Raw genomic sequence first — 26,856 nt, 5'->3', positions numbered from 1 at the left:
AATACACATCTAGTTTAGTTGTTCTGGTTTTCATTTTAGAGACCACAGAGATCTGCTTCTAAAATGAAGCTGATCTTTAAAGAAGTAGAACTGCAGGAAGACGGATGAGGAGGGAGGTCAGCTTTTTATTAGCTTGGGCTGGACTTCATGGAACATGGTCTGCAGAGTTCCCCGGTATATTTCCAGGATTATCATCGTCGTCGTCGTCGTCTTCTTTTATTCTCCATTCTTCTTGGTTATCCCTTGCAGTGGAATTTGGTGTACTGAGTGAAGGGAAACTTGGCTTATCCGAGAGGCCGGGTGCCATGTCCTCTAACTTGTGCAGCTCGTCCCTCTCACCCTGACACGTCTCTAGGCAGGAGTCACACAGGTCTTTCTTTTCAATTAAGTAAAGCGATTCTATGCGTTTAACGGTGTCAATTGGCTTTTCTTCCTCCGCAAATTCTGGTAAAGGGTTTCTTTTTACATTCAGTCTCTCAAGCTTGGGGAGCTTTTTCACACTCTTTGGGATGATGGTCAAGGAGTTGTCAAAGAGACCTAGCTCAATAAGTTCCCTCAGGGACCCAAGAGTGGTGGGAATAGTCTCAAGGCAGTTCAATCCAAGGTTGAGAGTACGCAGGTTCCTGAGAAGGGTCAACTCTTGTGGTAGACCTTTTGTGGTCAACTTGTTGTTGCATAAATTCAGGAAAGTAAGGTTCTGAAGTGTGCCTATTGCTGCGGGCAGCTCATCAATCTGATTACTGTGCAGGTCCAGCCACATCAAATTCTGGAACTTCTCAATGGTGTTTGGAATCTTTCTTAACAAGTTTCTGCTCAAATCAAGTTCCTCCACATCAGCCAGCTGCAGAATGCACTTGGGGAAGGTGGCAATGCCCATTTTGCCTAACTCAAGACGGCGCCTTCCATTAAAAAGTACTCGGACTGCATTTTTGGCCACTTTCAAGGTGATCCTTTTCCCTTGTGGACCTTTTCCCTTGGGCATCTCTCTGCTGACAGACAGGCACACCAGACTCTGTGGATAAAATGTGATAACTCTAATAAAACCTTTGAAAGCCATGGCTGTTAATCACAAGTTATTACTGCTAGACTTTTCAGAAGATTATTGGGTTTTTTTAGGTGAAAACTTTTCATCTGCAAATCTGAAAATTTGTCCTGCAAGTATTTTCACCAGGTGAAATTCTAATAATTTAAAATATTATTTTGTTGCAATGTAACATCTATATTACATAACAGGGTGAAATTACAAGTGAGAGACATTTGCTATCTTTCATTCCTAAACAGTCATTTGAACTTAGGATGTAATGAGACCAGATCAAATGTTATTACCCATCAGCTAGCTGAGGACTGGAGAAAAATATATTGTGGGTCTCAACCCATTCATTAGAATCTGCATTAAAAGAAGCTATCCAAAATTGTCTCATTCTACCAGATCAACAGTATCTTTACAGGCCTGGCATTTGCTAACAGATTGGTTAAATGTTCTGTGTAATGGATTTGAGATTTGAACTCTGGGTGTTATTGAAAGACTAAATGTTTAAAGGAAACTATTAAGAATTTTGTTTTGACCAGGACTCAGGAACATGGTGGGCTCCCAGACTTGCCAGAACTATTGGTAATTCATGCATCATGGACAAGGCAAACTGCAACAGGAATTGGCATCAGTGCTGCTTAATGCCACGTTAAATCAGGCCTTGCTAAGTGTCTCCTCCTCTGGATACCTTAACCTTGTTATTTTTTTCATGCTGTGGGATAGAGGATCTCCCTCTGCAAAGGTGCCCTGCCATCAGAAAAATCCACGTAGGTGTAGTAGTCAGACTTTGGTTTCATACTGATGTTCAGCATGTGTTACATACTTCCTGCAAGCAAAGCCTGTAAGAGTACAGTCCACTCACTCTCAGGTTTGGCAAACTTTCTAATCAAAGGTCATCAAATGCACGTACTAATTATGGTTAGAGGCAAAGGAAATAGGCTGATTCCCTGGAAATAGATGACAATATCCTTCCCAGTGAGAATTTAGAGAGGAGCACAGGTTACAGCTGAGTAATCTCAGGTCTGGGTGCTCTGGCATTTAATTTTGAAGAATCAAATTGCAGCTTTGATGAATGATTGTTCAGGACAAAATATGGATTTGTCGACAATACATGTCCCTATTAGAAAGACTTCACTACAAACCCTTCGGGCTTTTTGGCTACTCATTAATCATGTGTGAATACATGAAGGGGAAGCTCAAGCTACAACTAAGGCATTTCAGCTTCTTTTCAATTACATGCCATAGCCCAAAATAATGCAAAAGCATTAACCCAGCTACCACCCACTCTCCCAAGAGCTCTATAATGAGGCAGATGCTTCAGAAAATACTGGAAGCAGTGCAGTGGATTCGGTCTTGCCCTGAGGGTGTGTTCCAAAATAGGGTTTTTGTTGTTTTATATGAAAATATTTAAACACAGTTAAATGTTTGTGTGTCACTCCCGTGTTTCTGTCTCTCATGAGTGCTTACAGAACCATACTACCAAGGGGCAATGTTAATGCTATTGTAGCTATAGACTTGGTAACTATATGTTGACTAGTAACTGAAGCAAAGTACTCTACAGTGTAAATAAGTACTCTTTCTACCTTTGTTGATGTCAGTGTAAATAATTTCCCTAGGAGTGTGTAGAAAGTCCTGGAGATCAAAACAGCAGGGTTTTCTAATCATGACTCACTCATTTTAACGATTTTATGCAATATTCTTGTTGGCAATTTTGTGAAGATAAAGTTGAGCAGTGTTGGGAATGCCAGGGCCCTACTGCTGGTGCAGGATACACTGAGTCCTTTCTGGTGCACAGAGGTAGGGTGACCACCATACTTCAGAAAAAGATCTATAGGGGAGTTTTCTTATGTGTTGGAAGAATGGAAAGAGAATTTCTGCTTCCTGTAATTGACATGAACCAGGTGACCTTTGGGTACAACTTTTTCTTTGTTTGAATTTTGTGTTGGATGAGTTGACCACGACGTTCAGTCCTTTATGATAAGTGAAGCTTCTCAAACAAGTATGCCTTAAAAAATTAATGGTAGACTCAAGGAAAAATATGTATTTTTTTCCTAATTTCAAAATCATAATTTCTTTTAAAATGCTTTCTTGAAACAGGTTTAAAACTCAGAAAACATTGTATACAGTTCCTATAATTTTGTCTATTACTTTTCATTCAAAGAGGGAAACATTAAGTCAAAATAGTTTCCTTCTCTATTGAAAAAAAACGAAAACCATCGAGGCAAAGAGTCATTCAGTTGTGCCATTGTCCCGGTAACTGGTTCCCGGTGCCGGGGTCCCTCTGCGCTGTGCGTGCCTGGCAGCACTAGAGGGAGCCTGGCGTACAAGGTTGAGTGCTGGAGTCTTGGCAGGACAAATGCTGCAGTTCAGCCTGCGAGGTTTGAGTATTTCGCAATTTTCCTTTTTAAGCTGTTCGAACCTGGACCTTTCAGCTTTTTGAGAAGTCCAAACAAACAGATCAGTGTGATTTTTCTGAATACAATTTTTCTTTGTATGATACACCACATAATGTCCAGACTCCAAAGAGTTTCTTCACATGGCCTTCTTTAGTCAATTTTTTTTAAATCCAACTGTGAACCCCTCAGATACACTGATCAAGTCCCTAGGGAGTGCTCACTCTAAGTGCTATTTAGTCTGGTTAAAAGTTGGAGCTACATTTCAAACTTAGAAAAATATTTGCAATTCCAAAAATAGGAATTAGTACTGGAACACTGCAGAAACATTTTAGTGTGCTTGACAACTTGGAGGGGATGAATAGCTCTCCTGCCTCTGCATGCTTGTACACTAATTATCAGTGTTTTAGAGGGCTGTAGCTGGGGATAATAGAACTTACTTAGCCATGTCTTTGGCTCTGTGTAAGAGGGCCCCAGTTCTGTAGCCACTGATATTAAAAATTCAGGAATCACAGAAGTCCTCCTTGCTTAAATGCTAATTATGCCTAATAATCTCACACTCACAGCGCATCTCCTTGAATGGCAGAGGGAGAGGTACATGTGCTGCCATACCACCTAAGAAAGTATGATGAGACTTTCCACCTGTTTTCTCTAAACTTGCACCCCACTGCCAGGTTCACTCACTGAGTTGTTGGCAAACCTTTTCCTGGGGTGGAGGTTGCTGTGTTTCTGTGATGTGGGCTCACTGAAATGCATCTTGACTAGAAAACCCTTTCCTTTTCTACCCATACTTGTTAGAGTCTTTGGCCTAGATGGGTTTCTGAAAGCCCATAGCCTTAGGAGTGTTTAACAGGCCCAGAGTTTAAATGTTGATCTGATACAGAAATTAATAGAAAATGTGTGTCAAGGACATCGTGCTGTCTGTGGTGCTCAATGTTGCTGGGAGCTGCAGGGATGGAACAGACCTGAGCATCACTACTAAACCTGTCAGCGTCTCTCTGAGTCAAGGAAGGATTGGGGATTATTCCTTATCTTCGCTTAAGCAGTTGCACAGGGGTCATTCATGATCCATTGTATCTTAAACCTGCCCTAAAAAGATGATCTGATCCTAAAAGACTGCATATTTGGACCCTGAACATTTCTTTTTCCTTTCCCGACCCAGGTGGGAGCAGGACTGGCCATCTGCCTGTAGCACTTCTTGGTGCTTCAGGATCTCCTTTTCCATGGTTTTTCCTATTATTTTCTTCTAGGGTTGGTGTTTCCTAGTTCACTGCACCCAAAGTTGCACAGAACCATCTTGGGCCCATCTCTGAACTACTCTGAGAAATTTCCTCTGTCTTTCCTCCTGGAATTCTGCATGCTGTAGAGCAGGCCTGGCAAGCCCAGAAGAGCTCCACATTCCCTGCACCTCTCTGGTGGCAGGAAGGCTGTGACGTGTGCTAATTCACCCGTGGAATTTTTTAATATGTGATACTTTCATCTATAGTGAAATACTTGCATGCAGAGCTTAAAATCAGCATTTGTGCAGCAAATGATTTTGCATGGAGCCAAGCAGTTCCACTTCCTTGCTTACAAGCCTGTTATAATTTCTTCTTGTTGGATATGATCTGTTGCAGAAGAGATTAATTCATTGACTGTCTTAAATGCAGTCTCTTGCTGACAGGCAGGTTTAGACTAAATTCCACCATGAGTAAAAAGTTTGAGAAAAGCTTCCTTTCTTAATATTCTTGCTTTTCTAGATGACTTCAGGGCTGCTGTACTATCACACAGTGCAAAATCACTTGCAAAGCCAAGGCCCACCAAGAATAAGCAAAAACATTGTTTCATCTTAATTCTGCCAGGCTGCCCCCCTGCATATGATCTTACCAGCTAAGTAGCTCAGAAGGTTCAGAGGGTGAGGTGCAGATGTCACAAGCCGCTTGGTTTTTCTTAGTAGTGTGGGCTGAGCATTCACATTCTGTTACCGTGCAGTTCTCCTCTGTCTGCTCTTCTTTGAATAATGAATTAGTCTTTCAGTCTGTAAAGGAACCCATGAGCACAAAACACAGGACTGTTTCCTTTCCACAGTCCTGTGAATTCTGAATCGTACTTCCTTGATGGAAAATGGCAGCTCTTCAAGAGGCTGGTGTGAGCATGCCAGTGAGGAGTGGCAAAAGGGTTTCCCCAACTCCAGGGTCCTGTGTTTCAGTGCTCCTTCTGCAGCTTATGAAATTTACCAAGTTACTGTTACTAAGCAACAGGAGTGCTACACCCTTGGAGACCATTGACATAATGGTTGGTTCCAGAATGCAAGATTGAACTAGAAGAACTGAGTGGCATGCAGTGCTTGCAAATGTTATATTTCAAATTATGTCAAAAGAAAAAGCATCTGGAGCTCATTAGATGCTGTTAGGTTTTAACATTGCCTTAACTGTCCATTTTGTCATCATTCATTTTACTTGGCTGTAGCAGAGCGAGAGATGCTTGTCTGTGTGTGTTAAAACTCAAAATGTCTGTGATACCATCCTTAGCACATGCCAGATGGGATAGATGTGGACACAGGAGGGAAGGCTCATTCAGTGGTGCACAGAGGGTATATGAGCTGCAATTTATCTATCTGTGCATATGTATCTATCTGTCACATCTACCTGCAATACCTATCTATCAGTGACCTTTCAAAAGTGCACTTGACTTGATATAATGATTTCCCTCTGGAGCACGTGGATGTATTGAAATTTGTCTCTATGACTGAGGTTATCAAGCTCAAGCTTTTAGTAACTGATCACAGTTTTTTCAAAATATCAGAAGGAAATCCAACTATGGAAGAGAAGAAGCTGAGTGGTTTGTTTAGGTATTATTCACAGGAGATGCAACATTGAGGCTTCTCTTGCTGATAATAGGTCCAAGATATTATTGTCATAAAGAGGCTGCTCATGTTAATGTACTTGTCTGATTCCAGGGTTGGAGATTTCACCCTGCTCACCTAAACAAATTTACTGGATTTATTTGATGTGTTTCTTCACGACCTGAAGTATGCAGCTTCTCCACAGTGGAGATGTTATCCTTTGTTTTAAGCACTGTGAATGCACTTGGTGCAAGCAGTGTTCCATAAATGAGGGAAGTTCCTTTCTCCCCCCCCTAGTGAATTCAAGGCACCCTGCCTCAAGGAGCCCTACTTCAATATGGCTTTTATTTTTTATTTTGAATTACATCTCGGTTCTTTAGCACAGATTAAGCATAATCAGAAGGTAGACTGGTACAGCCCAACAAGGAAGATGCTGTATATTTAGAATCAAGAAATCTAACCTAAAACTTTTCTGAGTTTGAGAGACTTGATTGTTTCACAAAGGAAAGCTGGTATTTCTTTTGAAGTCTTCTTTCCTCTGTTAATAGTGTGACTTGGACCTAAGTTGTGGCTTACCAAAAAGGACATTTTCCTTACAATATCTTTGGTAATTGCAAAGATTCTTAGAGAAAAGTTTGTTGAGGAGAGCTTTGGCAAAGTTTTTTAGACTGTAGTCTGGAGGAAAGAAGGAAACAAAAAGGAAAATTAAAGCAGTTCTGTGAAATTTAAGAATCTATTAAAAGTTTATTGAAATTGTAGTATTAATTTTAGTAGGGCAAAATCTTATCATTTGAGATTATCTCATCTGCAATGAATCTCCAGATGGGTTGAGGTCCACCTGTCTCTAGCAAATGGCACATTGGCTATCATGAGGGTGAGATCATAGTCTGATGTTAATGGAAGAGGGATTAATAAATCACTTACATATAAAGTAGCCAAAGGTGAATCATCATTAGTACACATCATGTTTACATTCTGCCATGGCTGGTGCCCAACAAATACCTTATAAATTAAGATATAGATAGATCTGTAGGTACTTCTCTTGAGTTCATATCATTTCACTCCCTCTGGAACTTTAGTTACTTATATTTATAAAGCACTTCAGTATCTTTTACAAATCAGCCTTTGATTATTTATTTATTTTTTAAATCACTGCAGTTGGATAGCTGACCTTCATCTACACTGAGCTTTTGCTGTGCTGTCTAGGGAGGTGTTGGCTGGAAAAATGCTAATTGATTATCAAGGAGAAGGTGGAAAAAGGCTTGAGCTGCCTGTAATGCAATTCTTGTTTTGAGACCCTGAGTCATCAGAGGAGAATGGAGAATTTCATATCTCTGGGGAGTAAGAGGGTGTACATCCTCTGAGACATCCATAACTTTTGCAGGGGAGAGACTACATTTAGCCTTGTTTAGTTTCATGATATGGTGAGCTTGCCACCTTTTTGAGTTGTGTAGTGGCTCCCAAAGTCAGCAGAGAGGATAATTTTGACCCTTGTATGGTCTTATTAGCTGTTTAGGGCTTGTGACAAGCAGGGCAAGTGTTTCACTAGGGTGTCACAAGTTGACCAATAAGTCAACATATGTGTATTTGCATAACATCCACACAAGACTGGCCCAGTTTAGTCCTGTGTAAAGCATTTTATAATGCTCTCCCCTGTTTTCTAACTCAGCCAGAAATCCAAAATAAACCTAGATAGTTTTAGTGAGCAAGTATGTCCCTATGGAAAGGGAAGAACCTAACTTGATCGCTTTGTAACAAACAGCCTAATCCAACCACACTTCAAACAATGCCAGGAATCCTGATCCTGTTACACGCCTTTAAGATACCCTCTCTGAGTTCCAAATGTGTCTTGGAGGCCTTACAAAGGCCACTGGGGCAAAGCTCTGTGGAAAGTACATAGAGTGTGAAAAGACTTAATTTTAAAGGGTAAGTGTTCATGCTACCTCTTTTGTACTTTGGAGTTCCCACATTCATGAATCATATGTTGCTCAAACTAGGGGTGCAACAAAACTAGTTAATAGAATTTCTTCTGATTTACACTGTGTAAATGGTATAATCTATTCTTTTTTTGGACAAAGAGTGAAGATCATCTTTTTCTGTACTGGACATGAACTCTACATCTTTGTGTGTACTGTTTTCCAGAAACACAGCCTGTAATTATTAGGTTTCATATGCTTAGCAGGAGAAATAAGTAAAGCTTAGGAGTTGTAGACCACATGCTAGAATTCATCCTGGCTTTCATGTTTATGGAAATCCTTCTCTCAGACACACACTTTTCTCTCAGGAGAGTCCTAAGCAAGGAATAAAATAATGTGTAAACCAGTGTTTTTTCTTTATGTACACTATTAACTGGTCCAGGATTGAACAGGCACTAAAACAATTATTCATAAGTGTGAGAGGTGGTTGACAAGAATTCACTACTGCAAATTCAATAGAATTGTAATGATCATAGACCATTCTGTTGTTTTATTTAGATCTTTGAAGCTACTTTAAGCCTCGCTTTGGGTATTTCTAGTGTGATCCATTACAGGACACAGGAGTAAAAAACAGTAGCTAGTTATTCCTGCAGTAGTTTTATAATCTGTGCTGAACTGATTTCTTTATACTTCATGAAGTGAAATGTCCTGACTCTGAGCTATTACCTTAGGATTTGTTATACTCTTAAAGGGAAGAGCCGCTCTTAGCACCAGTATTTTATCATGTCTGTAAGTCTGTTTACTCTGGCAGATGAAAAGTTTCTTCAGTCTGTGTTTGGTTGGGACACAGTAGATTTTCCTCTTTGTAGAAGAAAATTGCGTTTGGATTTGTGCTGGAAGCAGTGTTGATAATTCAGGGATGATTTAGTTATTGTTGAGCAGTGTTTACACAGAGTCAAGGCCTTTTCTATCCCTCAAACTGTCCCTCCAGGACCATGAGGAGGCTTGGGGTGCATAAAATGTTGGGAGGGAACACAGCCAGGACAGCTGATCCCCAATGGCCAAATGTGTGTTCCACAGCAAACTGTACCATACTCAGCATATAAACCTGTGGGAAAAAGAGGCAGGGACATTCTGAGTGATGATGTTTGTTTTCATAAGTCATGGTTACATGTGATGGAGCCATGGAGATGGCTCAATACTGGCCTGCCAACGGGAAGTAGCATGTGAATTTTTGTTTTGTTTCGCTTGTGTGTACATCCTATGCTTTATCTGTTAAACTATCTAAACCCACAAGTTTTCTCACTTTTCCTCCTGCAATTCCTTCATCTCTATGAAGGGAGTGTGCATAAGTGACTGTGTTGGGTTCATTTACCAGTAGGGGCTAAACCATGATAATCCAGTTGTCACTTGTCTCAATTTGGTCTCTAGATATTGACAAGAGCAAGTCCATGGTCTTCAAATACTTCAAATTCTGGTTCTGTGCAGTTGAAATGCAATTTTCCTTTCCTCAGAACCTTTGATTCTTTCTGATTTTCAAGTGAATTCCCCTGCTTTTAGCTGATCTGCGTTTTTTATTTAAAGTTTTAATAACAAATTGCATTTTGAGAACAAAAAAAGTGGAAAAAACATATTTATTACTTTAAAAAATATTAAAATTACAATGTGCTTTTTAAGATCTATGTAAGTTTTAAAGTGCTTTGTGCAACAACATTCTTTGATATGGAGACTGAGACTACTGCTTGTAAGCCAACATTTTCTGAATGCTTCAGAAAAGCATGAGCTTTTGAGAATAATGTTTCAGAATAGAAGCAGACAGGCTTAATGGTACCTGTCATTAGCACTCTATAGCTGTACAATGGCATGAGACTGGGAGTACAGACTGAGCAGTGTGGCTTAATTCAGAACAGCACTAACCTAAGCAATGACACTCTGATTTTGGAATTATTTGGTCAATGGTGAAACTTCAGCCTTCTAGTGATGGTGTTCTCTCATTTCTGTGCAAAGAGAGCAGGGGGCACAGGGAGCACAGATGTTAATGTGTTGACTTTCTCTTATTGTTCTGAAGTAGGCTGTTTCAATCAAATGTTTGTTCCATACAGGAAGCACTCAGGTGGGGAAAAGACAATGCTCCAGAAGTGGCAGGTAAGCTAAATCTTGGCTAAACATGATTAAGCAAAGAATTTCACCACACATATATGTCTGCACACAGGTACATGTGTGTGTACATATGTACCTCAAGGCCTAAGCTCTTCTCTCACTGCTTGGAGGTGAGGCTGTTGGCAGGAGGAGCACAGCATTTACATCTGGTTATTGCAGAGACTTTGCTCCTCCTGCTATAAAATATATGGTGCTACTGTCTGGCAGATTAAGTGTGATTTTTTGCACATTTTTAAATTAAGACAAGGAGAGCCACCTAGTTGAATACCTGTTCACGGATGATCAGTACATCTAAATCAATGCGCAGATGTGGAGACATGTTTACTTTTCTATAGCCCTGATCTTGGTGACTCAAAACAAATGAATAAATCCATACCTTCTTTCTTATATTTAGCACTTTGTGCAGCCTTTTCTGTATAGGCAATTGTCCAGGGTTTTCCAATATCCAGACTGCATGCATTTGGTTCTCTTTTAAATCAAGAAAAAATGCTCTGTTATGCAAATACACAGCATAAAAGCACTGCGTAATTATGGACAAATGCAAGTGGCCTGTCTGATGAAGAGGTCGAATGAAGGCAGGTTCTGCTGAGTGGATTGTTGTATAAGAGGTATTGTGTTGATTTGAATGGTAAAGGATGATTGATTTCACTATTTATGTAATTCTTGTCCTGGTGGACCTGGGAACTACAAGCCTGTGAGGGTGGTTTTGCATGTCTTTTTAGGGGCAGAGTCTGGAGATTTTAATGCTTGTTTCCTTTCCCTGCAGAAGAGGGAGATCAGCAACTTTGATTACCTCATGTACCTGAACACTTTGGCTGGCCGCAGCTACAATGATTACATGCAGTATCCTGTGTTTCCATGGGTCCTTGCTGACTACCACTCTGAGGTCAGTGCTGGCTGCAGAATTCCCTGCTTTCTATGGTAGCAACTGCACAAAAGACTAGTGAATTATGCCATTGAAGCAGAAGGGTCTAGACCAAGGGTTGAAAATTTGAAGTAGTTAGTTTGAACTGTACTGGTTCCATATAGATTAGCTTTATCTTCTAGCACACTGAGGATCATGTTTTGTGGATGAACATCCATTTAATACAGACCTAGTTAAGGACATGCTGCATCAGCTCAGCAGATAGGTATGGACAGATTTCTGTGAACACAGAGGAGGAGTTTTGGACAGAAAAGCCCTGAGAGCAATTTGCCAACCTGCCAGGTCCTTTGTGAAGTTCCAGAGGAGGGTAAACATGTGATCTTCTTGTATGAGTGAAACTTCCAACACAGCCTTCCCACGTCCCACTGTCACTGTGATAGTTATGATGTCTAAGATCTTAAAATCTCCATCTCTGCTGGGTTTCTTTTTAGACTCTAAACCTCACTAATCCTCATACATTTCGGGACCTGTCAAAGCCCATGGGAGCACAGACTGTGGAGAGGAAACAAAAGTTCATCCAGCGCTTCAATGAAGTGGAAAAAAGTGAGGGTGAGTGTTTAAGGAGGCTAATAGACAACAGAGGCTTGAGTCTGTTCAGATCACCCAAAAACTTTCCAGAGCTATGGAAAATAAGGGAAACTCCATGCCATCAGAGCCTCTCTCACTGCTGTATACAAACTGACTGATAATTCAAAGAGAAATGTCTCCTGCAGGTACTGCCTTATGTGCCTTGTACTGCTCCATTCTGTTCTCTTCCCTTGGACAGGAAAAAAAAGCTACAGCAAGAAGCAATGTTCCCTGTAAAAAACTGTGGTGTTAGCAAAGCTGCGCACATTGGTCTTATTTGTTAGCTAAGCTGCATGTAGAAGACTGCTGCACGCAGGTTAACTAGCCACTGCCTTAAGAAAAGGAAACAGAATTTTGAGGCTGTTGACCTCTGGAGATCAAGACCTTAAAGGCCTTATTCTTCAGAAAATGAAATGTGGAAGGGAAAAAATGAACATAGTTCAGTAGTAACTGTGCACATTCAGTGCAAGGTGTGCTGCAGCTCACAGGTCTTTGAACAAATCTGCTTCAAATACCTGTTGCCTATTTAGTTGTTTTGTGTAACTGGATGCTATGGGCTTGAAATTGTGGTATTTTGACCTGGAATCTGATTTGTGTGCAATTTCCAGGAGACCTGTCAGCCCAGTGCCATTACTGTACTCACTACTCATCAGCAATTATAGTGGCATCTTACCTGGTCCGAATGGAGCCATTTACCCAGACCTTCTGTTCTCTGCAGGTAAGGGGGAAAGATAACGTCCCTCCTACACCTTGTTATGAACCATGAGGTGCATTACTGTGGCCGTGTAATGAAGGGGGATTAGTTCTTCTAACATTTGATGTACTCTATATTTGGCCTTGGAGCCTGCGTGGGGCAACATTCATGCCATGAACGTTGAATACAGTGAAAACATCTTAAGGGAACCACGGTTGATTCTAGGGAGAAGGATTATTTAGTTTTGTGAGAGCTGAGGCATGTAAACAAATAGATAATGTTTTATTGCCTGTCTGGCCATAAGCTTCTGACGTTGGGGCAGATGAGACTTGGTATGATATTCTATAAGATGGCAGGTCTTCTAAGCCCAAGTACAGTCATGTGGCTACTGGCAAGTACTTGGAGTTTGCTGTGATGGCATAAAGAGCATTCCTGCACCAGGTGAGGACACATAGGTTCTGGTAGATGTGAAATGATAGGGATCATGGGATTCGTTTCCTGAAAAAGTGGGATGAGATTACATCCAGTGCTCCAGAAGGAATGTTTTGTATAGTCTTGTTCTGAACTTGTTATTGTTTATACAGTGCCAAGCTGGCTCTCACCATGGAATTGAAGTTAAGGAAATGGAACATTGTGTGTACCTTTCCCATCTGCCCAACTTAAAAGGGTACCAAATTTCCTGATTGCCCCTTTCAGCAGGCAGTTGGGAATGCTCAAGCAAATACACTTGGGCTGTAGCAGAGACTTGTTACACTCTTTTCTGTAATGTGTTATGTTATAGCAGGGTCTACCAGAAGGACAGATCCTCCAAGATGTATTTTTTAAGGAGTATCTTGCTGAAATCTACCTATTCTTGTGGAGAAATACAGGAAGATAGCTTGGCCAGAATATTTCACACTTGGAGACTGTGTTATGCATAGTGAGGGATGGCCATGTCTCCTGCAGCTTTCTGAGTGCTTTGCTGTTGTGATTTGGGTTTTTTCAGTGAAGTAATACAAATAAAGTGCTGTGTTAATTAAGTAATAAGCCCTGTGATATCGGCTGTTACCAGCAGTAGTTGATGGGTTAGTGAACCACCTGAGGCAATGGTTGCCATCGCACTCTGTGAGCCATATGTTAGCTGCAGTCATGAATGACTGTGGAGCAGTTATTTCTTGTAAACAACAAAGGCCGCTGGATCTCCCTGGCACACTTTTCATGCATAATGAGTTTGCAGTCTGAGTGAATGCTTTGTGGCTGTGTTTGTGTGAGTCACAGGTAACCAGCAGTGTGAGGATAGTTATCTTCAAAGGCTACTGATATCTGAAACACGCAAAAATTTTTCTGGGTTAGGGTTAGTGGATCCACTAAAAGAAACTGTTAAACTCCTTCTGTTCTTATTCTTTTGCTTTTATGTTGGTGCATGTTCAGCTGAGCCCATCATTGTCATTTCCCCCAGGTGACTGGTCTTGTGGTAGCTAAGGAATTGCTAACTGTGAAATGTTGTTAAGAAAACAGCAGATCTGAGAACTCTATAATCAAGTCAATGTCAGGCTGCAAAAAAAGAATTCCCATACTTAAGCTCTCTGAAGGGTGCTGCTGCCTTTGGGAGCTGTGAAAGCTTCTCAGCATCTTAAAAAGTGAAAAAGCTACATTTATATCTCCAAGTGGACAGTCTGAATACATGACAAGGACATGCAACAACTTGGGTTCACTCTCTGTAAAAAATTGATGTTGGCATACATCCTGTCTCTCAAGTCAAACAGTTGATTTTGCACCTGATCACAGAAGGAAGCAGTGGGGGAGCATTGCCTTCAGTAATGGGACTGTACAGGAGAAACCTTATTTCACTTTTTTTTAAGCGTATTGAAATCTGATTCTGATAAAAGTTTGTATGTGCTGTGCATATTGTACCAGAATGGAGGTAAAATTAGCTTATCAAACACGTATTGGTTGCTACCTTCCACTTCATCTTGGTCAAGTACCTCCTGAGATTCTTTTCAAGAATTGGTCTCAGCACCACAAAAGAGCAGTAAAAGTTTCCATGTTTAGTGTCTTTATGGGAAAGGCATTCTAGGACGCCCTTCCCTCTATTGAGATTTTCTTTTGATCAACTCAGCTTCTTTATTACCTTTTATTCTTATACCACTCTTGCATTTAAGCTATCAGGTTGACTTTTCCTGACATCTCCCTCTCAAAAGTACTTACAGAGAGCAGGGTTTTTACTCTTGATGGTGTTGCTGACTCTCAAGCAGCCATTTAAGCACTACAAGCAGGTAACAATTTCTCAGCATCTCATGTAGTAAATCTTTACTTCATAAGCAACTCTTAGAAACACTGAGGTCTTTGGGTCTAGAGCACCACCAAGGTGACTTAGTGTTACAAATTTGTGAAGTTCTGACTTCTCTCTAGAGATCATTTTGCTTACTTGCTTTGTATTTACCCTGCTGGACTGTAGTTTTAAAAAGCATATTTTTCCAATATTTTTGCTGGCAGTAAGGCCTCTACTGAAAGGAAGGGAAACAGAGACCTACTGTATCTAGCTGTAGAAAAGTCGTAAGAGTTCATTGTCTTGCAATCTAAAAGCATAAAGCAATTCTTGATTCTCTTTTTCCCTTTCAGTGCAGTTTTTGCATTCATAGAGAGAGAAAACTCATTAATTCTGATATAAATATATGCAAATAAATTTATTAATATAGGAAATGGGAAAATCAGTTATTGCTTCCTTTATAAATAATACAGGCTTAAGTTTTAAAGATATTACTTTTCCCTAAAATGAATTAGACAGCCAGGGAAAAAATCACATTTTTTCGTGGTGGTAATATCTTTAACCAGATTTGTCGCGCTAACAGCATTTCCTATGTATATATTATTTTTATTTAATACAGGTAATCTTTTTATTACAAATCATATTGTTTCTCAGGAGATTACCACCAGCTCTCATAAAAGCTGCAAAAAAAGATGAAAAAGCATCAATCACCACCAGACACAGCACACTGTGTGCAGATTAAATATACAAAGCCCTTTAATATGCTTCAATGAGATACTTGTTAGCTGTTGATTTATTTATAGTCCTCCTTCTACTCTGTTTTAATTTCAATTTGAATTTGACTCCAAGGGTCCCTGCCTAATAATGATCAAGAGCAAGATGACCTTGTGCATCAGATTAACTCCAGATAGGCTTGCTCATGTGATTAGCCACTTTTTCAGTCTGTCCCTTGAATGGGTGTGGGAAGGCTTCACAATTGCCACTGGTATAAGGAAGAAGGACAAGGAGCTAAAGCAGAACTATGCTGTCATTTAGCGAAGAGGTTGGACCAGAAGCCTGACCAGAATTCTCCTTAAGGGAAAGAGGGGTGGGATCTTTCCATCTGGAATAGGTGTTAAATTTTGGTGTGAGTCTATCTCAAAAGACAAGCAAGGAATGGCGCTTCAGCACTTGGGGTTTTTTGACTACTGTCTTCTGATAACTTATTCATGAAGGAATTTTCTCCCTAAAAAAAGATATGGCAAAAATTACTTCTTGACTTGCAGTTGCCAGACTGAGCAAAGCAGATCTAAAGGAGTTGCAACCTAAGTGTGCAAGTACTCAGGGGGAGCCAAAAGTGGTTCTTACCATTAGAAACCCATGTGGGAACTGCTGCTGAGGTTCATCTGATTCATGGGAGTGGGATCCCATCCTCAAATCATGAGTGCTTAAATGTTGTTTACCTGTGTAATAGATTGCAAGTCAAAACTGCAGCTGATGGTTACTGTGGAGAAGTACAGCATCCTCCTCACCTGGCACATGCAACAGTCTACAGGCAGAGAATAAACTAACTGAAGGTTTTTGAAGGTTTTTGACCAAGAGGTCAGCCACAGACAGAACCTCATTGCATCTTACATCTTTAACAGATTGACTCTTGCACCTCAGTGTTTTAGTGTCTTCATTATACAATCCCACTGGTTTGTTCTTTTTGCCTAAGGAAGCAGCTTTAAGGATTGAATGGTTGAGGGTGAGCAATCATTCATACATGTTCACTGTACTGCAAACTATTTAAAGGTACTCATTCTATCTCTGACAATCTCTCTTGAGCCCTGGTAGTGGGCTTTAGAGTTATGTCCCATGACATATAATCCAAATTAATTAACCCCAATGAGAAATATCTATATTAGCCTGGGAGCACTGCTGCCAGCACCTGAACTAGGTATTGAGAAACAATCCAGTTCTGTTACTTTAATGCAGTTAAAAAGTCAGCTTTCCTCTAAAACCGTTTGGTGTTTCTGACAAAGTGGTTCAGGTTATCTCCAAAACCTGATTTTTCTTTGGTTATTTCCATTATTATAAAAAAATTATATAACATTAAATTCTTCCCTACTCCATATAGGGTTCCATATGTAAAGGTAAACCTGAATTTTCACAAATGCATACAGTATCTGAAATCCCATTAGGAAATCCTGTAGGAAAAATGGTTTCACTAGAAAGCATATATCCTTCATTCAGTAAGTGACTTTTATTTTAATTTCTCCTGGAGGCCTTAGTTCAGAATGATGTCCTGGGATACTAAGGCCGCTTTTTTCTAGTGTTGGACTCTCATTAATCTAAACTTGTTCAAATATTCTTAAGATTTGAGGTAGTTTTTCATCTCCTTCATTACTTACCAGTTCAGCTTGGATCCCAGAAATTCTTTTTGTCTCCTCTCTGTATGCTGTCCTTCCTTCCTGTGCAGAATGACAAGTCCCTGCACACTCCTATGCACTGAGCCTTTCCTGTTTTCCTGCATCTAATTAATGTCATTTCAGTGGTAACCTCCCCTTCTCCAAGGAATTTTTTCACAGGAGAAATTGCACATAAGATTGTTCACAACTGTTTGGGTCCTTCACAAGTGAATTGGTCCATTGCTTGTAAATCACTCTGGAATTAAATAAAATAATTGCTTTCAGAAGCATTAAAAATAGTCATGGGGATATTCTCAAGCTGCCTATGATGGCTCCTGTTTGCCTCTGTTATTGCAGGCTGCTGAGACTCCAAGCTTTGTGGCCTCTCAACATAGATATCTACAAATCAGGACTAAGGTAGCTCCTAACAAGACCACAGTATATGGAGCTGATCTTGAGTCATCCCCTTATCAATCATGTGATAAGGGGCATTGCAAAATTGGCTAAAATGTTTTTAATTTAAGATTACTCACACTGAAGTCTTTTTTGTCTGTCTCCATTTCACAGGGTGGGAGTTTTGATGTTGCAGACCGAATGTTTCATAGTGTCAAGAGCACGTGGGAATCAGCATCAAGGGACAACATGAGTGACGTTAGGGAGCTCATCCCTGAATTCTTTTATTTGCCAGAGTTCCTAACAAATTCAAATCACTTTGAACTTGGTGAGTTCTAGAAGGGAAATAAGCATTCCTTCCAGCATCCTACCAAAAGGACAGATCCTGATCATACGTTGAGAGTCCAGAGACTCTGTGGATGAGTCTTTCTAACAATGAGATCAATTTTTATTCGAATAACACTACAAGAATGCAAGATTCTGAAAACTGAATTATGTCAGAAGAACCAAGTGTCCATCCCAGGAAGAAGCAAGTAGTTCCTATTAATTTCTGGGCAAAAGAATTATACGTTTAGTCACATAAAAATGGAGTTTTGTATAAACAATCTAGTTGACTTGCTTTTGAAAGTTTGGCCTGTATTATCACATCTGTAACTATTGAAAATGTACTATTCTTTTGGAGATGTGCCAATTGTTAAATGGTGAAAGGTGGTTTTATTTTTGTTTTTTAATCTGCATGAGATCACAAGGTGATTAGTTTCCAAACCTCCTCACTCTCCTCTTCAAAGGTTCTGCACAACTCACATGAACTTTATATATTTTCCCTGTCCTCAAGAAGCATCACAATCTCCTCTGAATGTACACTGTCTTTAGACCTTTCTGCATCCATGATGAAGGCTCAGAGAGAATCCAGAAAAAACGTTTTTCAGAAATAGGCAAGGTAGTTCTGATTCACTTCACTTTACAGGACTTTCACACCATTTGCAATGCAAAGCTGCTTTCTTTAATAGACACTGCTTGGTTAACAATTAATGCAGAGGAGAAATACCTGAAGAATCAGCCTGAATTTGTGACAGCAAAGGCAACTTAACCCATTGAAATCTGGCTATAATTGTATTTAAGGTATCAGTGAAATGAGGCATGCTAAAATATAATAATGTTTATATTTATGTATTTATATATAAGAATAAGGAAAAAAAAACTGTTAGAAGTTTGTTAAAACATAAGAAAGAGTTAGGGCAGTTTCCTCCTGAGAGGAGGCCAAGAAACAAAGCCTGGCTGAAATCAAGATGCAGAGACTGACCTGAGTGGAATTGAGTGGGGGTGCCCCAAAAGGCACCAGAATCTTGCCACTAGAGAATACAGGAAGATTTTAAAATAGGCAAAGCCAAGAACCCAAATCTGCTTGCTGCTAAATTGTAGGGAAACTTGTGGTCCAGACCTGAACCTCAATTTAGACTTGAATTCATCCAGTTGCACAGCACTATGCTCTGAATTAAGAACATATGCTCACCTTCTGAAAGGAATCAGGTTGCAAAGGACTTAAGAAGAAAATCCCTCTCAGTGGCTGCTTTCGTAGGAATATTTGGCAGTTAGGCCCATAGGATTATGTATAAAAAGAAAGTTGTGCAAACACATTTGTCTTGTCTGCATTTGCAATCTGTACTAAAATGGCTTGTGCTGAGGACATGCATATTTTTCCTGTGTTAGTGACAATTACTAGAACATCTTCTCACTGCTTTATTACTGGATCAGAATTCCTAGAACACTGGTTCTTCAGTCTTCTCTGGCACTAAGTCTGATTAACCTGAAACTTCATGTGGGAAAATCACCTCAATTTCCTTTGACTTCAGTGTTTTATAAAATTGTTCCTATTTTCAATATGTCTGATTCTTGTTTTGGATTCTCCCTCTGTAATTCCTGCAGGCTGCATGCAGGATGGAACAGTGCTCGGAGATGTGCAGCTTCCTCCTTGGGCAGATGGGGACCCCAATAAATTCATTCTTCTGCACAGACAGGTCAGTGAATATAAAGATTTGTGACAAAATGCTACCTGGGTCCCACTGAAAATGAAGCTCTGAAGGCCAGAGTCACAAATGAAAATGTTGGATCCAAATGCATCCTGCCTTTGTGAAGTTTGTGTTGGTTCTGAACTTTGCATGTCTGCTTCTCTGCCTAACAATTCACCTTGATCAAGGCAAACTTTCCCAACCAAATGTGGATTACACATAGGTTTGTGGCATGAACACATCTCAGCCCACAAATGTAAGAGAACATAATATAGTGCACAGGAATTTATATGCATATAGGTCCATGTTGTTGCTAACAATCTTATTTAAATTATTTATTTCCATCTCTGAGTCATGTCAGAACTGAAGTTTGTGGGTTTTTTATTTTTGGGGGTTGGGATGGGGGAAACCTAATGTAATTTTCTGCCCTTAATGGAGTCAGCCTTGGCAGTTTGAAAGCAAATAGCTCTAAGGTCCCAAGACTTACTGCAATTAGTGCTATTAATAGTTAGAAAGTCTTCCATGTGATGTAATCTGCTACATAAAAGTGAATGCGAGTGCAATTCTGTATGAAGATTGTTGCATTGAACTCAGACTTTGCAGCATAATATCTTGATGCAGGTCTGTCTAGTGCTCCTGCACTATCCCATCTGATTTCCTCAGGTGAGTTGCATGTGTGAGTGCACACAGACTGTTGCTGTGATGCTTTGTACAGCTGTGATGAATATATGTGTTATATAGTATTGGTGGGGCTAAACAAACAGCCCAGGATTTTCAAGGCATTGCATTATCCTGGTTTGTTGCTTCAGTTTTTGCCTCAGTGGATTCTTCTCACCTCTCCTCTGCAGGTCCTGCCCTTGGGATTTCAACTTTCTCTCTTGATAATCACTTTATAGGTGATCATATACAAACTGTGGATACAACCATCTTTTCTATTTTGGTATCTCCAAATAAGCCTCTCCTCAGCTGACCTCTCCAAATGCTGGCTTAAATCCTCTGATCTCCTTACTACCCTAACTACTGCTTCTTCTTTAGAACAAAACCAGGGTCATACTCTTATTTTGTAAATACTTTTCTTCACTGTTCTCTGAACCATTAACAGCAACCACAATGTTTCCACTAAGTTACCATTACTTTTATGGAATCATAAAATGTTTTGGGTTGCAAGGGGCCTTAAAGATCTCCTAGTTCCAACCCCTCTGCCATGGGTAAGGGCACCTTTCACTAGACCAGGTTGCTCAAAGCCTCCTCCAACCTGATCCTGAATATTTTCAGAAATGGGGCTTCCACAACTTTCTCTGGGCAACCTGTTCTAAATTCTAAGCACCCTCACAGCGGGCAATCCCTTCCTAATATCTAATGTAAATCTGCCCTCTCTGTTTAAAGCCATTCCCCCTTTTTCTGTCACTACATTCCCCTGTAAAAAGTTCCTCGGACTTTCTTGTAGGCCTCCCCTTAGGTACTGGAAGGTTCCTGATGCCTCAAATTCTTTGGCTTGTGAATGACTGAATATGAGAGAGAGCCAGTTCAACTCTGGTTTCATTCACACACACTCAGGTTACTCCTGTGAGTGAACATGGATATGATCTGAGCCTGTGCTTGCCTACTTTTGATTTGTGCAGTAATACTGCCTTTGTTTGTTTTGTTCTTTTTTTTTATGACTGTTGCTTATATAGTGTGACTGTTGATTATGTAGTGAGATTTTGCATCTTTTCATAGAAGAGATTAAGAGGCTCTCTTTAGTTTCTATTTTGAATTTATGACTCGAACCCTTCACTCTAAATCTGTGTCAGAACAATAATGCTAAAAAATATTTAAAGGAAGTTAAATTTTTATCTTTCTGCTTTACCTATTTTGAAATGGATAACTCTTGTTATGAAATTTTGTCTTCAGCCATTTTGAAAATGCAGTTATCTACCAGAACTTTTTTGCCAGAGAACTTAAATGGTTGTTAAAAGTCATGTTCACAATGCTTAATTTCCTGTGCATACACAATGATAGGTATTACTGAGACAGACATCTCTGAATCTGTAGAGAGTGACTTAGAGACTCAGAGCTCTGTTCACACTGAAAGATGATGGAAGGGAAGAGAGACCTGAGCTTTTGTCAATGCCCATAACCACATAATGATACACTTACTAGGAGGAAGGAGATCCTCATCTAAGTTTTGTGTGCACTGTAAATTTGCTGCTGGAAGTGCAGTCCTTGCTAAAATGAAGAGTTGAGTCCAGTGAATCTAGTTGAGTCGAGTTCTATCTCCTACCTATTGCAAATTGGTTTTGGCCATTGAGGTCAAATATGCAACAGTTCCCTCATATTCCTCAGTGGCTCCATGGAAGGCATGCTCTTTTTGTGGTCTTTCTGAAGTGTTCAGTCTTTGTTTTCCAGTTCCCCAAATATTGGAAAGGCAACACTGTCCTTCCCTACCAGCTGTGCTGCAGACAAAAAGCCACGTCTCAAAGCTTTGACTTTGAGCTGACTCAAAGATGCTGTGACTTTACATGATGCTTTTTAAAGAAAAAAATGAGACATCCTGTCTATTCTATTGTGGTTTGTTTGGAGTGTAAACTACTGAGCTTCTTACTGCTTGTATAATGGTGAGCACTCCACAGGCACTTGGATACAATGGGGAAATCTGCTTTTGCCTTGTGCTTTAGAGTAATGGTGCAGTTTGGAAATGAAACTGCAGTCATCCCTGCATAGCATGGATTTGCTGGCACTGTAGAATGATCTCAGATTGTGTTAACTAGATTTGTTTTGGAGGAAATTAAAGAAGAGCCGCACTCCAGTTTGTGTGCTCCCAATGATGGTAGCATTCAGCCTCCAGGAGCTGCATTTAGTTGGAAGTAAAGCCTCCAGAGTGCATTTAATCTGGATGCTGGGTGCTCTCTACCATTTGTCTACAGAACTGCTTCCACTGGGCTGCACTATTTACTAACATTGGCACAGCTTATAAATTAATTTAAATATCAAATAGGAACAGCTTAGCAAATGAAAGATCATGTTTATAGACTTGTGTTCTTAATAATTTGCCACACATGATCAGATTTCCTGTACAGTCAGTGCAATATTATCTCTTCAACCTAGCTGATACTAGGTACTGCACAGGGGAATGCAAGGAATCTTAGTTAACCTGCCTGAAGTGAAGAGTCAGAGATCTTGAATTCTGAAAAATGAGGGTTCTTTGTCCTGTGAAATCATCCACAAGGCTGGAGGTACTGATTACTGGAATTTTGGCCATTTTTAGGAGGCTTCACAATGAGTTTAGTACACAAAACAGATTGAGGTTGACACTGTTCTGAGGTTTCACTAATGCTTTCAACAACATGAGAGCAAAGCATTGTTTGTGACATAAAACTCTGAACAGCTTCCTGTTTCATGCTTAATGAGTTAGGAATCTAGTACACTAAATGAATGTATTTACTTCCTCCTAAAGCACAAGTTCTCCCTCCCTGGCTGGGCTTGCCATAGTGCTCAGTGAAATACTGAGAGGCTGCACAGTTACAGCTGTGCTAGTTACTTTGTTTTGCTTTGGCAGGAATGCCAGTCAAAATTTACAGTTTGCAATTCATGGACTAACTGCTTTTATTAATAAGAATGAGTTCTGAGTCTGTTCAGGGACAGATTGCACACTGTGCTTGTTCTGTGAGCTGCCCTGTGATCATTATTATAGCTGTGGGCAGGGTCATTTACACCAGCTGCACTGGGCAACTGTCTGCTCTGTGAAATGAGCCATTGTTCTGGATCCCATTAGTTTGTTTATTTCTGCTGTGCTTTGGGTGGGCTGGTCTGCTTGGAAGACCTTTCACTGAACATCAGGGATTACTCAGTCAAATGATTCGGAGATAGGAAAGTGCTTTTAATAATGCTTGACACTGCTGCTTGAATCACTGGGAATGCACAAAAATTTGGTTAGGTAGGTGATGCCAGGAGCAGCAATATTTAGTGAAACCTCATGGGTTAGACTGGCTAGCCTGGTGGTGGGCACAGGTTCAGCTTGAAGGTGTATCCCCTGCTTACGAACTTTCTGTCTGGGTCCTCCAAGCACAAGTTTTCCTCTGTGATTGCATTGAGCTTTCTTTGGAGCCCACATTTATGTGGTTATATTACCTTGTAGCATCTCTTATAGTCATCTCCAATAGTAATTGTTCATTCTGGTCCTATTAATCCATGTGCCAATCACTGTGGGTGCCAAGATCTGTGGAATGCTTTCATATAGCTTTGTGGAACCTACCTGTGTTGTGTCTGAGGATATTGCTCTTGGTGTCTGTTAAGTCAAACATGTGGCACTCTGTCCTGTTTCCTCTGGGGGTACAATTTAGTCTCTTCTAGTGTTTTTTGAGGATGTGCTGAGAATGGTGGTACTGGAGGAACTGAAAGTGCAATGGTTGACTTGTAGTGAATTCATCTTCAGCAAGGATTGGAAAGCAGTAATGCATTTCTATTAGATACAGTCAGGTGAATTAAGTCACTTTGTTTTGGTTTCAGGCACTGGAAAGTGACTATGTCAGTGCACACCTTCATCGCTGGATAGACCTTATTTTTGGCCACAAGCAGCATGGCTCAGCTGCAGTGGAGGCAGTTAACACCTATCACCCTTACTTCTATGGAGACAAGATGGACCTCAACAACGTTAAGGATCCTCTGATTAAGAGCACTATCCTGGGATTTATCAGCAACTTTGGACAGATACCAAAGCAGGTACCACTGTATCATGAGAGTAGGGAACATAATAATGTTGACCTTACAGTATAAGGTCATAATACCTTACATAATCTTGACCTTACAGTGTTTTAATTGGAAACCAGTAATAGTAACTTAAATCAGAAACATCTTCTGGTTTAAATCTGCTGAAAGATGAGCTATAGGCTTTTCCAGATTCTCTACATCAGTATGCATTCCCACTTTGTAACCACACTGCTCCTGCTATATGCCATAGAGCTGCAGCATCAGCTCTGGGTTCTGCTCCTTCAGTACAGTCACACAGGTCATCACTAGTCTGGGAATGGGTATAGTTAACTAAAACTCAGCTCTAAGTCTCACCTGTGCTTTTCTTTCTTATCCAGAATTGCTGGGATTAGCTTTCTGTCTCTCTGAGGGAGGGAGGTGGTCTGATGAAAACATAGTATGAGTAAGATTTTATTTTAATTAAGAGGTTCGTGTATGGTGGTCCTGGAGTCTGTGATTAAGAACTTAAACAGATATTTCTCCTGCATGGTCTTGCAAATAAAGAATTATTTTTCAATGACATTCCTTCTGTTCTAGCTCTTCACAAAACCACATCCATCTAGGAATGCTCAAGGGAAAAGTTCAGCAGGAAGAGAGACTGGGCTGTTCCTTCACTCAAGTGGAATTCTTCCTCCTTTTGTGAGCAGTCTGCAAAATCTGAAGCTCTCACCAGTTACCATAAAAGGTGCTGTGGGGGCTGTGTTCCATTTTCTGAGCTAACAAATACACAATTATTGGACAGGATGAATCTGGATTTTCAAGATCACAGAAGTAGTCAGCTTTGTATGAGTTGGTTCAACCAAGAGCCCTTCTAGCAATTGTGATTTTTGTATCTTTGTGCTAGGAGTGGGTACTGAAAACTTCTTCAAACCTCTACTGTAGAGTGTGGAACATTTCTTTTTTCTAAGATGTCACCCTCTCCATGTGGATTTATGCAGTCCACTGGAGAGGAGTGTTTCCATTATTGTGTGTGGTATCTCAGTTTCAGAGTGGATTTCTGTCTGTGGGCCTGGCCACAGCACTGAGCCCAGATGTGAGACTTGCCAGCCTCACCACACAAGCTGTGCAAGGAGAAAAGTTAACATAAGTGCTATAAACCAAACAGAATTAAATACTTCCGCTGTCTTTCCAGACTATCCCAAGGGAGCTATTGGGCACATTGTTCATACAGAGAAAGGCATTCTGGCCGTAGAAAAAAATAAAATTATGATTCCTCCTCTTTGGAGCAAAACATTCTGCTGGGGATTTGAGGACTTCACCTGCTCCTTTGGCAACTATGGATCTGAGAAGGTAAATAAGGAAAATTATTAATTCAAGAAATTAATGATATGTTGTGGTCTTGACTGGTTTGGGCACCCATTTCAGAGGCTGTTGGAGAGCTGATTTCAGATGATGCCTTACAGACCTTTCTCACAGTCAAGCTTCTTGAGGAGTCTCAAGTTGGATATCCAAAATGATATAAAATGATTTTACACTGCTAAAAAACATGGCATTTGCCTCTAAATTATCTCAAGTTTTCTATCCAGTGATTGTGTTGTCCATAGGTTGTAAGGACAGCACAAGGTCTTCTGGTCACTTATTAGAAATTTCAGTGTACAGAAATTTCTGCTGGAATAAAGGCAGAACCATCTGTTAATTCCCCTCTGGCTCCAGCATAGTCCAGTGCATTCATTCAAAATAATGAAGTTAATACTGTTACTTCTTTGCTGTTAAAAATAAATGGTCTGTATCATCACACTGCTTGTTAGGGCACTTGACAGATCTAGTTTCTTCCCCTGCCATAAACACACTGATTTTTGGGTGTATTTGGGACACTGTTATGCAAAGAATTCTGAGTTAGCTTAGGTATCAGAATAGCATAGCACATAATTCAGCAAGATACTGACTTGGATATTTGTGCAAGTGGCATTCATTATGTTTTTACAGACGTACCCAAAGTCAATGGAAATGAAAAAGCCATGAGATATATTTTAATTTCTGCTCCCTGTCTAATAAAATCAATGCTTAGCAATTCATAGTGTTGCTGCAGGCATCAATTATTCAGTTTGTCACTTCAAAACTCAGGGTGACGCTGAGCATAGTGAGCGTGATTACACAGTCATTATGAGTAATAGTTGGGAGTCCAGCTTGAATTTTCTCTGAGTCAACAGTACTGGCAGACATGAGCTTATAAGAAACTTTAGTCTTTGTTGTAAGTAGGTAAAGATTTGTTCTGTCTGTGGTAGGGGTTTCGTAGCTGTGCTGTCCAGCTCCACCAGAATCATTGGCACCAGAGTGTGTGGGGGAGAACTAATGTAGAATGTGCAGGAGGATGCTTGTGCTGTAATTGTAGCAGTGTGTAATAGACCTAACACTGCTTTAGACTGATTTGGGTGCTGCCAGCAGAGCACAGAATGGAATTTAGTGCTTTGGCTTTTGGTTTTTCAGTACAAATAAGGGAGGGTTTCAGGGCTTGGCAGTAACTCTGTTAGCAGTGGCCATCACTACCTGAGACTTCTTTTTAATCTACATGGAACGTTTGCCTTCTGTTACAATATGGTGGCAGAATGAGCTTTCTGAAGTTGTGTAAGAAGTGTGGCACAAAAGGAATTTGGGCCAGG

The 26,856-nt window shown here is 40.3% G+C and overlaps 2 protein-coding genes across 5 annotated transcripts in view; one reads left to right on the top strand and one right to left on the bottom strand.

The window, feature by feature from the left end:
* The window catches only part of WDFY4 (WDFY family member 4), a 134,562-nt gene that overhangs the window by 96,323 nt on the left and 11,383 nt on the right, over nt 1–26,856 (top strand). For all 4 annotated transcript variants that reach the window (XM_086900391.1, XM_086900390.1, XM_086900392.1 and 1 more), the window contains 9 exons: nt 10,266–10,308; nt 11,090–11,209; nt 11,680–11,797; nt 12,424–12,533; nt 17,694–17,847; nt 19,446–19,537; nt 24,017–24,229; nt 24,794–24,941; nt 25,389–25,546. In XM_086900391.1, the coding sequence (XP_086756517.1) occupies nt 10,266–10,308; nt 11,090–11,209; nt 11,680–11,797; nt 12,424–12,533; nt 17,694–17,847; nt 19,446–19,537; nt 24,017–24,229; nt 24,794–24,941; nt 25,389–25,546 (1,156 nt within the window). The remainder of the gene's footprint in view (nt 1–10,265; nt 10,309–11,089; nt 11,210–11,679; nt 11,798–12,423; nt 12,534–17,693; nt 17,848–19,445; nt 19,538–24,016; nt 24,230–24,793; nt 24,942–25,388; nt 25,547–26,856) is intronic.
* LRRC18 (leucine rich repeat containing 18) lies at nt 106–5,670 on the bottom strand. The gene is made up of 2 exons (XM_023929581.2): nt 5,290–5,670; nt 106–1,012 (listed from the first exon to the last, which is right to left on the bottom strand). The coding sequence occupies exon 2, from the start codon at nt 980–982 to the stop codon at nt 146–148; it is 837 nt and encodes a 278-aa protein (XP_023785349.2). The 5' UTR covers nt 983–1,012; nt 5,290–5,670; the 3' UTR covers nt 106–145.

Source organism: Cyanistes caeruleus, chromosome 8 (assembly GCF_971803275.1).
Source record: "Cyanistes caeruleus chromosome 8, bCyaCae1.hap1.1, whole genome shotgun sequence".
Taxonomy (NCBI): Eukaryota; Metazoa; Chordata; class Aves; order Passeriformes; family Paridae; genus Cyanistes; species Cyanistes caeruleus.
This window is presented reverse-complemented; position numbering and strand designations above follow the sequence as displayed.